Source organism: Parasteatoda tepidariorum, chromosome 9, assembly GCF_043381705.1.
Source record: "Parasteatoda tepidariorum isolate YZ-2023 chromosome 9, CAS_Ptep_4.0, whole genome shotgun sequence".
Taxonomy (NCBI): Eukaryota; Metazoa; Arthropoda; class Arachnida; order Araneae; family Theridiidae; genus Parasteatoda; species Parasteatoda tepidariorum.
This window is the reverse complement of record NC_092212.1, coordinates 26,024,652-26,038,449: the sequence shown is the minus strand read 5'-3', so window position 1 is coordinate 26,038,449 and position 13,798 is coordinate 26,024,652. Positions and strand designations below refer to the sequence as shown.

The 13,798-nt window shown below is 31.1% G+C and overlaps 1 protein-coding gene across 3 annotated transcripts in view; it reads left to right on the top strand.

The window, feature by feature from the left end:
- Positions 1 to 12,064, top strand: part of LOC107441589 (uncharacterized) — a 21,098-nt gene extending 9,034 nt beyond the window's left edge. For 2 of the 3 annotated variants that reach the window (XM_016054912.3, XM_016054911.4), the window contains exons 2-3: positions 2,538 to 2,626; positions 6,197 to 12,064. In XM_016054912.3, the coding sequence (XP_015910398.2) occupies positions 6,218 to 8,758 (2,541 nt within the window). In that variant the 5' untranslated portion in view covers positions 2,538 to 2,626; positions 6,197 to 6,217 and the 3' untranslated portion in view covers positions 8,759 to 12,064. The remainder of the gene's footprint in view (positions 1 to 2,537; positions 2,627 to 6,196) is intronic. The other variant, XM_016054913.4, reaches the window with a different exon arrangement.
- Positions 12,065 to 13,798: the final 1,734 nt, after the last annotated feature.

The following is a 13,798-nucleotide window of genomic DNA, read 5'->3' as shown; positions in this document are numbered from 1 at the left end:
GATTTGCGATAAAATCGTTACAAATAAGCCATGTCAAAAAATGGTTATCTAAATGAGCGATTCTTTACTCGCGATTCGTAATAATATCGTGCTAAAATATCGAAGTTTTAAAAACCGGGCGGAAATGTGCAGCAATAACTGTTGAAGAAAGGATCTAAAGTCATTTAGATTTTCCATGAAGTTTGCACAAATAAAGCGTTTCATAACTTTCAAAAATCGCTATTTCAGAAACTACTTGAAAATGGGTAGCAATAACTACCGAAAAGTCATTGGAATCGGCACATACGAAAAGCGTCAAAAGTGGTAATTAAAATTCGTAAATCGTAATAATGATGTATTAAAAATATTGGGATTTTTAAAACTATGCTGAAATCCGTAGCGTTAACCATCGAAAAACTACATTGATTGAGATTGGGTGCGTCAAAAACTTAAAAGTGTAAATTTAAATTACAGAATTTTTTTTATTATTTTTCAAAAACAAATATTTAATTTTTTTTTCATTTTGTTCAGATTGCGGCCGCGGGCCGCACATCGAGGGTTGGCGGGCCGCAGGTTGAGCACCCCTACATTACATGGAGAGGAATACAAGAACTTCCCACGGTTAGACTGGCGGCTCAGGAACTTATAACCAGAGTTGGGGTTTTGGACGCCCTAAACTGGTTTTGGACAGGACACGTGGGTTTTACTGTCTTAAACTGGGTAAAACTGTCCTAAACTGTCTTAAAGTATCCAAAACCTTGAACTTTGGTAAAAGGTAAAAATTCTATAGGTGTAACCGTTGTACACATAATAATTACATGTATCAATAAATATTTGATATTTTTTATACAATTTACTATAACTTATTAAAAGAAAACAATATAATATAATAGAAAAAGGTTTATAATTTTTGAAGCTCCATAATTCATTGAACAACAAAAGTGAATACCTAATCCTTTAAATATAAATATGCTTTTAATACTGATAAATAATATTTTTGCATAAGGATAAATATGGCAATATTAAAAAATAATAATTTTTCTTTAAAATAAAACACTAAATTTGTTACAAAATCAACCTTTTATTTTTCACAATATTTCTTTTAAAAAAATTTTATAATTTCTGCATTACAGGATGATAAAAAAGACATCTATTTAAAAAAAATTGTTTTTAAATGTGAATAATATATTAGTTTAAATTGAAAATACAAAATAACTGAAAAATGTATTTACAGTTTTGAAGGGCATAACATCAGTTTCAGTTACTGACACTGGTGATGTATCACCACTATGCTAAAAGAATTGAACATGAATGAAATAAAAGTTTTCCTAAATAGTACTATAGATAAATAAACGTGTTTATGACGAACCAAGCACTTAGTCCCCAATATTTTAACCTGTATGGCAAGGCCAAACTTCAGTTATGTACTACTATTGAATGAGAGGACCAATTGAACTTGATTACTGATTAATCTTCCTTTGTTTAAATTGAAGAGTCAAACAATATTAATAAAGCATTATACTTTTAAAAANGTATCAAAAATGTGTTTTTGTCCTCTCATCTTGGAAAATATAGGTTTTTGCCACTTTTTGCCACTTTGCTTGGCAAAAACCTGTTTTTGCCAGGACGGTTTTTACCGGTATTTACCATGGTTTTTTCCACCTGCGGCAAAATCTTGCCAACCCTGGTCCTAAACCTTGCCAACCCTGCTTATAACCTATAATTTGTCTACCACTGAGGATATTTTACGTCAGCCCAGTGGTACGTGCAAGCCGGATACGGAATTTGTATCGACCAGACATGGCTGAGGTTTAAACCCGGTTCACCTCATTGAAAGGCGAACACTCTATCCCCTGAACCATCCTGGCTCAAATTCCCCATATTGTACAAGATACATCAAAATCTTTTTAAAAAACTTTGTTAAAATCTATAATAATAACTGCCATATATGCCATTAAAATATACATTTAAAGTGCCATAAAATATGTTAATTAAAAAATTTTGTTATTTTAATTTACTCTTTATTAAATTATTCTATGGCATTTATTTAGTTTTATTTTCTACATATTATCTATAAATATTTATTTTTAAATTATATAAAATATTTAAGATACGTCTTCATTATAAGTAACTTCTAGGATAAAACTTCCAAAATTGATGAGAATATTTACCTTGAAGGATATTAGAGAGAATTTTGCATCTCTAATTTTAATAAATTCCTGGTGGTACTAAAAGATGTAGATGAAAATGTTTGTTTGAAATAGTTTTATATAACTCAACTGCAGAATTGGAAATACTGTTCTTTACATTTGGTTTTGTGCATAGTAACTAAAAAATAATCTGCAAAACTTATAATAAACGTTCATATTTATATAATTTAATTTAATGTTTTGAAAACAAATGTGGTGTAAAATAAGTTCATACTTAAAGAAAATTTTGGAATGTAATAACTTTGTGTAATTTTGGAATGTTTTTCACTTTCCAATTCAGATATTAATTAAATATCTTACTGTAAGTTTATTGTATTTATTTATTTTCTATTCATATTTGGTTTATAGGATTTGATGTGATGATCAGAAATATTGCTTCTTACAAGAAAGGAATGAAATGTCTATGATTATGTGATCTGAAAAAATAGCAGTTTAAGGTAACAGAGTTCATTAACTAACGGAGTTGATCCTAAGCGCCCCGTTTGCCTTTTGAATGAACTACCCCTTGTTCCCTAAGCGATTAAGGGGGTGGAACGGCCTATTTTGAGTTTGTGTTATCACTATTTACACTCAATTCGTGAAGATCCTATCACAATTTCGCTGGGTTTAATGGTGGTTACTAATAATTTATTCGGACCTTATACATGGTTTTTCAAATATTGTTATGTTTAAAATTTGAACTGTCACTATTTGATGTGCCTCGTTGCAGAATAACGGTGACATTGTCGCAGAGCTTTACGGATTTTACGCAGAAAGATTTTTCTTTTGAAAAGTCAAAATTTTACTTTCTGCAGAAATTTGCAAAGTAATCTTCGTAAAATTGCCTATCGATGCAAAATTTACGTAATATTTGAATCATGCATTTAGATAATCACTTTTGGAGGCACTCAATTTAAGCTGATTCTATCGTGAATATGTGTAATGTTTCGGTTGTATTGCCGGCAGTTGTTGATATTGATTTTCACATGGGTTATAAATATCCCGTTATATTTCGTAACAAATTGTGCATTTGAGTATGCAGGATTGCCACAGACTACTAAAATGCTACTATTTTCGGCCTTAGGCGAATATGGCTACTTTTTTTGCCTGAAAAGGCTATAAAAAAGCAACTATTTTCAGGAATAAGTGACTATTATGAGACTCTTTTTCTCTTAGTGAAGTTTTTTTTCGCAGAAATGAACATTACTTTTCAGTCTCCTCGCTAACACATACGTAGTGCTGTCTATCATGTGCTCAGTGATGTCATCATGCTAACCCCTCCCTTGTTATTTCACCCCAATGAAAGACTTAAAGAAGCCCTTAAGTCTAAAGATATGCAAGGAATTAGACTTGCACAAGGCATGATTGGAGATAGTCTGTAATTACGACAAAAAGAAAAAGAGTAGGTATGAAACAAGTGAACAAGAAAAAACTAAATTGTTAATAGAAGAAAGCAAACTCTTATACAATCATTTATGTCCAAAAAGCCAAAAATTTAAACGAGAAATTTTCCGGAACTTAAACTTGGGCTCACGATCACCTCTGAATTAGACTTTTATTTAGGTGCCTATTTTTTAATTGGAGCATAGTTAAGACTATGTTGATTTTCGCTTCAAATTATGCAAAAAGACACAGTTCACTTGTTTTATTCAACGTTTTCATAATGTATTCAATCCAAATCTATTCCGACGTATAGTCTCTCCGTATCGCATGAAAATGCCATTCGTTTTTATGATTCAAAATTTCATGATTTTCGATAATTGTCAAAAACAATGCCAAAAGTTTTTTTTTTTTTTTTTTACATGACGATTAAAACAAGATAAAACTGTCGATTGTCAAAAACTTTCCAACCCTGCCTAATTATGATATTTTTTAAAGTGCTTAAAAATATTTTTTGAGTGTGCTTGAAAAGGTGCTTATTTTTGGTCGAGTAATTTGGCTACACACCCTGGACAAGCCAGTCTCGATTTAAGTCGTCACTTTCTCACTCTAGATCGATTCTACCGTAAATCCGCATCGCTTATGGGTAGTTTTTTTTCTTCCTCAGATTCCTCGTGACAGAATCGCAGCAACATTGTCGCAGGATATTACATTCGAACAAATTTTCTTTTGGGAAGTAAAGAATTTTGTTTTTCAGAAGTAGTAAAGAATTTTGATTTTCTGCTGAAATTTTTTATCTCTAAAATTATAATTAAAAGATGCCTTTTTAACGCATCGGAGGGGAAAGAAATGTTCTTCATTTTTCTATTCTTATTTGAGAAGAATAAAAAATACATAATAATGAAGTGAAAAAAAAAAAAATTTTTTTTCTGCAGAAATATTGAAGGATTTTTTTTTCCCCTCCAGAAATCATTCTTGACGCCTTCATTTTGCGCCGATATTCTTGTTAGTCCCTGAAGTATTTCTATCGTTCTTTAAGACAGTCATTGCTACGGATTTTTTTTTTTTTTCAAAATCCCGATGTTTTTCATTGCTCAGTTGTTATTTATATTCTCGTGACTTTTTGAAATATACCAGTATTATTACAGCATGCGAAATTCGAATCGCAGATTCAAGAAATCATTATGTGACACGGTCGTTTTGCGCCGATACTCTCGTTGTTCCGTGCAGTATATTTAATTCGCTTGATTTCGCCGGCCATCTTTTTTTTCCGGTAGTCACTGCTACGGGTTACATGATTTTCTTTTTTTTTTATATGCCGTTTTACAAAATACGAAAAAGGAAATAAATAGTGTGTTTTCTTGTTTAGTAAAATGTGAGAATCTCTCCCGTGATATTAGAATAAAAATATATTACATATTCATTTAAAAATTAAATACAATTTTATTTTATTCAAATAGGGTTTTTTTTTCTTACTTTAAATTTAGTTAGTAACATGTATATTTGTGAAGCATCTTGCAGAAAGATATTAGTGCTAGAGAGGTTTGTCGCAGAGAACCCAAAAGAATTCTGCCACAGGGGTCAACTCTTGGTTGCTTCTTGGCTATTTCCTTGTTGTTGTTTTTTTTATTATTATTATTATAATTCCGATGTAATTTGTACGGTGTCATGGTTAACGAATTTCATATTTAAGTAATCACTTTTTCTTGTGCTTGATTCGTGACCATTCTATTGTAAGTCCACATTAGTTTTCTATCACTTTTGCTGTTTTTATTTTGATTATTTATATTTTATTTCCTTTTGAAATCGTTTTTAAAATCCCGATATGTTTAACATGTTGATATTACCTGCAACATTTTAAAAATTATAGAATTACTAAAATTTTAAAACTAATTTATAGAGCGTGCAAATTTAACTAAGAAATTACTTTTAATTTAAATTTTATCTTTAAAGAAAGTAAGATTTTATTAATGATAAAATTAAAAACTTGGTATATTTTGGATGTCTGAAGAGTTATGCAAATATTAGTGAACAATGCCCATTTTGTGATAGTTACCCTTTTTTAGGGTAAATTGTGCCCTTTTCAGCTTCTAGCGTCCTGTCCTTTATAAGGTCAAGAATGAACACTAAACCAAGTAGTTAAAAACAAAAAGCTTCTTCTTTTTTATGCCTGCACTATTAAAAAAAATAATAAAATTCTTTTTGTACCAAATGTTATGAAGCAACAATAATTTAATTTTTGAGAAGTTTTCTCATTTAATTCGATGTACTGTTGTTAATTTTGGGAATAAACAGTTTGTTTGTTTTTTTGAAACTTAACAATATTTCTGAGTAACCATGTTATCGTTCAAAACATCTGTTACTAATAACTTTATTTTATTTATTAATATTTGTAACTAAACTAAATCTTTTCACAAAAATAACTTTTCTATTCATTGATTTTAAAGACCATTGTTAAGCAGATTTCTGAGGAAAAAATAACTTCTGAAAATAATCCCATGAGTCAGGGAATTTTTCAACTCTAAAATGCAAGGAATGTTGCAATTTTTAAAAAAATTAAAAAGAAAAAAACATGGAAAAACCCAAATTCATTAAAATAAACAAAATGCTATTTTTTTTCATCATTTTTTTTTTTTTTTTAATTCTAGGTCTGTATAAACAAAGGCTGGATGAAGCTCAAGATATTTACAATGAACGGAAGAAATCGAAAAAAGCGTTTCAGTACTGTAGGTCGAAGGACTGGCTATGATGTAAGAGCTGGCAAAAGAATAAGAGAAAGTAAGGATGGAATGGAACGTTTTGATGATTATTGGACCTCTTCAGGTGATGATACTGATGCAAGCAATCCATCACCTCTGTGTTCTTCACCTGTCCTCTCAAATGCACCTCGAATGAGTTCATTTATAAAGAACATCAATCCAAGTCCTAGACGGGAATTGCCTGCAAGAATAAGTTGTGCTAGAACACCTACCTTAAAAAAGGATTCTAATGAAGATGAAGTGCACTTATCGGTTGTTCCAAAGCAAATCATAGAGAAAAAACAGCTCTTGGCCAAAGGGCGGCGAACTGGAGCAGATATATTAGCTGGAAAAGAAATACAAATTATTAATGGAATTGAAAATTTTGATAATTATTGGACAGATAGTAGTGCATTGACCACCATGCGTGCTAGTAAAGCTTCAAATAATAGGTCTTCGGTACCAAACTATACCCCACGTGGTAAAATTTCAAACACCAGCCGCAAATCTGTACGGAACAAGCCTGCATCTCCGTGTGTCCCATCAAAATCACCCCTCTCTAGCGCATCAACCCATGAAGAAAATGAAATCAACCAGGACAAGAATAATACTATAATAATAACTCTAAATAATAGGTCTTCGGTACCAAATTATACTTCTCGTGGTAAAATTTCAAATATCAGCCGCGAATCTGTAAGGGACACGACTGCATCTCCATGTGCCTCTTCAGCATCACACCTTTCTAGCACATCAACCCATGAAGAGAATGAAATCAACCAGGACAAGAATAATACTATAATAATAACTCCAAATAATAGGTCTTCGGTACCAAATTATAACTCGCGTGGTAAAATTTCAAATATCAGCCGCGAATCTGTATGGAACAAGACTGCATCTCCAAGTGCCTCTTCAACATCACACCTCTCTGGCACTTCAACCCATGAAGAAAATGAAATTAACCAGGACAAGAATAATACCATGATAATAACTCCAAATAATAAGTCTTCGGTACCAAATTATACCTCACGTGGTAAAACTTCAAACATCATCCACGAATCTGTACGGAACAAGACTGCATCTCCGTGTGTCTCTTCAACATCACACCTCTCTTGCGCATCAACCCGTGAAGAAAATGAAATCAACCAGGACAAGAATAATACTATAATAATAACTTCAAATAATAGGTCTTCGGTCCCAAATTATACCTCACGTGGTAAAATTTCAAACATCAGCCATGAATCTGTACATAACGAGACTGCACCTCCGTGTGTCCTGTCAACATCGCACCTCTCTAGCACATCAACTCAAGAAGAAAATGAAATCAACCAGGACAAGAATAATACTATAATAACTTCAAATAATGGGTCTTTGTTACCAAATTATACCCCACGTGGTAAAATTTCAAACATCAGCCACAAATCTGTACGGAACAAGACTGCATCTCCGTGTGTCCCATCAAAATCGCACCTCTCTAGCCCATCAACCCATGAAGAAAATGAAATCAACCAGGACAAGAATAATACTATAATAATAACTCCAAATAATAGGTCTTCGGTACCAAATTGTACCTCCCGTCGTAAAATTTCAAACATCAGCCACAAATCTGTACAGAACAAGACAGCATCTCCGTGTGTCCCGTCAGCATCACAACTCTCTAGCACATCAACTCATGAAGAAAATGAATTCAACCAGGATAATAATAATGAGATTGATGTCTCTGAAAGATGTAAAAAGCGAAAAAAAAATTCTGAGCAGCAGCAGAAAGTTGAAGTAGAATCTAGTGTCACCCAACTTCGACGTTCCAAACGCAAGAGGTTTCCTCCATTAGAGCGTTGGCGCAGCCAGCGCTTGCGTATTACTTACGAAAACTTTAACATTGTCAGCGTTGATGTTGATGAAGGAAATGAGCCAATTATTGATGATGTGAAAAGAATTAGAAGAAACTGTGAAAAATATGAAGAGAGAAGAAAGAAAATGAAGTCGAGAAAACCCAAAATCTCGGAAAATTCGTTAAATTTGAAACAAGTCAGAAGTGAATTAACTAAAATAGAAGTCTTTGACCCGACGACGAGTGATGAAAAATTTGTTTATTTACACCGACCACATAATACTCTCTTATGGTCAGTTCCTCCATTGAAGGAAAAGAAGACTGCATCGTATACTATTGCAAAGTGTTTTTCTAGTGATTTGATCTCGTTTGGTTTCATTGAAATCCGTTGTGGAAAGGAAAAAAGTAAGCAGCACTCGCCTGAGCACAACATTGCCTTTAATGTTATCAAAGGGAATAACTTAAAAATGACTATCCATCAATCAAATTTCACTCTGAAGGAACTTGACTTTATTGCCGTGCCTGCTGGAAATATTTACAGTATTTTCAACAAAGGGAAAAGCGATGCCGTTCTCAGCTTCTCAACTTTCAAAACTCCCATGTTTGATTATCAGTTTCCAAACGCTATGGAGGATCACGATTAATACTTTTGCTGTCATTTTTATCAGATGTCTGAAAGATTCCCCTTCTATGCCATTTATGTATGCAGTTTTTGAAATATTAAACATTCAGTCACATGAATGTGTTCAATCTTCCAGGGAGACAAAAATGAGATTTAAATTTACAATAGTTTTCAAAAATTCTCATTTGAATTTTAAAAAAAAAGTTTTTTTTTTAATGAATTTTAAATTTTTTTAAAATTTATTTTAAATTTTTAAATGTAAATTTTATTTTTAGCCTTGTTTTCTCAACATAGTATAATTAATTTTAAACCAATGTTGATTTCTTTTTTTTTTTTCTTTTTTTTTTGTCTGAAATACCATTGGAGACTAAAATTTCTAATTATTGAGGAAAACAAATCAACAACTTCTTTGTTTGACTACCAAATACCGATTATTCGGATTACTAGAGACTGTGCAGTTACTTGAAAGTTTAGTTTTTTAGTCATCTTTCAAAAATAAATATTGTAATTTTTTTTCCTTTTCTTTTTTGGTAACTTCCTTTTACACTTTTCCTTGTTTAGAAATGGACAATGGCAGGGTGCGTAGCGTTTTTAAAAAGTGCTTATTTTCAATTTTCGTTTTTAAAAGCCCTTGAAGGTGCTTTTTTTATTGGGTGTTTTTAAAAAGTGCTTAATTTTCTTTTTTTCAAAATGGGATTTTTCTTTTACCATGTTGATTTTTCCTATGAAAAGACGTTCCATTCAACGTTTTCACAATTATTCAAACCCAATCAATCTACTTCAGCGTATTGCCAGTCCGTAGAGTATGAAACGTCATTTGTTTTACATTATTTAACATTTCGTGATTTTTGACAATTGTCAAAAACAATGCCAAAAGAATTTATTTTTTTTTCCGGCATGACTGTTAAAACAAGATAAAACCGTAAATTGTCATAACTCTCCAACCTTGCCTAATTATGATATTTTTTTAGAGTGCTTAAAAATATTTTTTGAGTGCTTAAAAGGTGCTTAATTTGGCTACGCACCCTGAATGGTAATTGTGTATTGTTGTGGCAAAGTTTAAAATACAATTTCTTCCTGGTGCAGTCGTTATGAGGGCCATATTTCAGTCCTGTGTTATTAAAATTTTTGTTTTTATTTATATTTTTACTATTTTAATAATCTGAATTTTAGTATAACAGGACACCTTTACGCTTTTCAAGCATGTCTAAGAACATTTCCAATTATTACCAAAATGGATAGCAGGGTTGCTCATTTCTTGCTGGAAGCTGGAAAAAAGTATTGGAAATAACTGAATGAAAAGAAAGGAACTAAAAATGAGTTGTACAGTTTTCAATTTCTTAACAACTACTATAGGAATAGTTTAATATTAAACTAATTAAATTAAATATAGTGCCCAAGAAAGTTTTTAATATCTACTCTTTAAAATAATTATTTTAAGATTTTTTCTTTAGTTTTATGCAGAATTTTCAATTGAATGGAAATCTTCCTTGGATTTGGGGTTTTTTGCATTTATATATATATTATTGTGATGAATGCATTTTTTATTAATTTAGGGGTGCACAACCTGTGGCCCATCGACTGTTGATGGGCAGCCTGTGCGAGCTTCTAAACACAATTTTTTTTTTTAAGTAAAGAAAGTTTCTAATTTACAATTGCACTTTTATGTTATTGCTCTCTGGTGCATTCAATTTGTGCAGATTCTATCATAAATCTGCGTTGTTTTTCAATCGCTTTTCCAGCAATTATTGTTACGAAATTCCGCATGGTTTGGAAAAAAAAACTTTATGTTTTTAATACCATATTATGAAGCGCAAATTTGAAATTTAAGTAAACGCTTATTGACCTTCTTTATTGTTGCTGATTTCATCATAAATTCGAGTGAAGCTCAGATTCTTTTTTAGCATTTATAACTTACAATTTCCATGTGGTTATTAAAACCCCGCTTCATCTATTAGACTCAAGTCGCGCATTTAATTTATTACTTTTTGACATGTTTTATTTATACCTATTTCATCGGAAATCTAAATAATTTTGAAAGGCAATTATTGCTGCAATTTTGAAAATCTGTAATTTTAGTGGCAGTTTCTAGGATGCATTCCCCATTGTTTTTAAAAATTCTGATTTATTTTTTTTACGATATGCGATTTTTATATGATGCATTTAAATAATTACTTATAGGCATGTTTTATTCCTGCTGATTTCATTGTACATTAAAGCAATTTTTTTTTGTTGTAATGTTTTTTCGCTTGAATTAGACGATGCTGTTATTTTAACCAGGATGTCAGTATAACACACGATTCATTGACCACTCATTTAAATAATTACTTTTTGATAAAATTAATTTGTTCACATATCATTGTAAATATAAGATATTTTTCCATTGTTTTTTTTTTCAGCAGGTAACGACATGCATTTGCTCATACTATTTAGAATTCCGATATTTTATTTCAGCGAGAAAAGTGGAGGAAAATATGATATTTTAAACTGTTCACCCTTTGTAATTTGTCTTTAAAATTCTTGTAGCATAGGGGATTTCTTGGAAATAAAACTTTTCTTATTTAAGATTTATAAAGCCTTTAGAAATTCAAGAAATAGAAATAATGTCTGAAGATTAATACCAAATAAATATGGAATCTTATTTTGTACTCTAATGATTTTGTTTCAAATTTTAGTTTTTCTAAACCCTATAAATTGTTTTCAATTAAAATTTTTAATTTGACTCTTTATACTAGTCATGAAAACACGTCTGTACTATTTTTAAACACTTTCATTATTTGAGCAGTACATTTTTTTCTTGTTTTTTTTTCCCGTTAGAATGTATATTTTTCTTTTCGCAATATATATATATATTGATAAAATAAAAAATATATTGGGAAAACATTTTTTTTTTTCATCTTTGAATAAATTGTAATAATTAAAAGTATTTTCTTTTCTGCAAATACAATACTAAGTTTACTGTTAAAAAATTTATTTCTTAGAACACTAATATTTGCATAAAAATGATCATATTCGCCAACATGACTCAACAGGGCCCATCATTAGTCAACCGGCTGGGCAAATGGCCTTTGACTGAAAAAGGTTGTGCACCACTAAACGCGTATCATTACTTGCATAAAAATTAATTTCTTTTCTGAGTTTTCCTTTTCTTTGTATCTCTGCTGTTTTTATCCATGTATTATTTTAGAGTCTGTTGAAATATTAATCTTTTTACATAAATTAGTTTGCTATTTTTAACTGTAAATTCAATTTGCTATTTCTAGTGGTGTATATGTTTAGTGTATTGTATTATATATTGAAAAAATTTGATTAAAATAATGTAATAGTTTTTTGTGTCATTATAAAATTAGGTTTTACTATGCATACTCTTGTACGCAAAATATTAAAGAACCATAGCTCTAAAGGAATTCATTAAATCTATTTTCTTTTGCATTAATTACTTTTTAGTTTTAAAAATGACATATAGATAGAAAATAATTAAAGTGGGTGCAGCTGAACAAACCCGGGTGGGGTTTTTCCTATCCGGGCCAACTTAGACGAATCCTGCTATCGCACCGAAGTACAGTTTGTCTCAAGTAAGAACTCCCCTAGTCATTCCTCTGGACCCTTGGCGGTGGCTATGATAACGAGGTATAACTATTTCAATTAGGGGTCTGGTGGGGTAATTCAATTAGGGTAGGGGTGCCCAACCTGCGGCCCGCCGACTGTTGATGTGCGTCCCGCGAGAGCTTCTGAACACAATAATTTTCCTTTTTTGAAAAGTAAAAATGTAAAATCTTTTTAATTTCTCTTCACAAAATATTGAATCTTAATATGTACTATAATAGTTAAGTTTTAATTTTTGCTTAAACCCTATAAATTTTCTTTAAAATATTTAGTCCAAAATTATATTACTCATTAAAATGAGTATGTATGCAATTTTATTTTACACCTTTTTTCTGTGAGCATTATAGCCTTTTTTTTTGTTACAGTTTATAGTATCTCCTCAAATATAAATATATATATTAATATGAAGGCAAAAATAAAAAATATTAGTGTTTTTTATTGAATGAATTTTAATAATTAAAGTATTAAATTTTAGGAAAATATGTTACTAAGTTAACTGATGAAAATATTTATTGTTCAGAGCAACAATTTTGAGATAAAAATTATGATATTTGCCATCAACATGATTAAATATGTGTGCGGCCCTTCGTTAGTCAACCTGTTGTGCAAGTGGCCCTTCACTCTAAAAGGTTGTGCACCCCTAAATTAGGGGCATACTTTAGTGGGACATATTAGTAACAAATTATCGATTCTCCATTAAAACAGTAAACTTTTTTGCATGAGACTATCAGGATAGCCTATACTTTAATTGAACGTGCAAAATACAATAATGAAATAGTAGAGGTCTCTTCAATTCTCCATTGAGACAGAAGTGTAAAACTTATACCTTGAGCCATACTTTACTGGAACATACATTGGCGACACAGTAGAAGTCTCTTCAATTTTTCATTGGAACAGTAGTGTAAACGTTTTGCATTAGACTATCAGAATGAACCACCATACTTTACTGGAACTTAAATTGGTGCAATAGTAGAGGCCTCTTCTATTTTTCATTGGAGGAACAGTGTTGTAAACGTATCAGAATAAACCATACTTTAGTGGAACTTACATTGGTGAAATAGCAGAGGCCTCTTCGATTTTTCATTAGACTATCAGGACGTACCATACTGGCAAAACAGTAGAGGTCTCTAATTCTTCATCAAGACATTTGAGTAAACTTTTTGCAAGAGACTGTACTAGTATTTGGAAAAGTTAGACTTAACTCAAACATATATTACCGGACACATTAGAGAGGTATTTTGTTGAGATATGGTTGGCTAATGACATTGGCAACATTTTCAAGGGACTACTAATTGGTTAAATTATGCTTTGTTGGAAGATAGGTGATTTTATAAGTACAATATCGTGCTAATAAATGGAGAAAGCAAGTAATATCCTTTGTTTAATCATGGGTAATTTACAATACAAATAAGACCGAAATTGATGACTTTCACCAGTGTATGTCAGCAATCACATA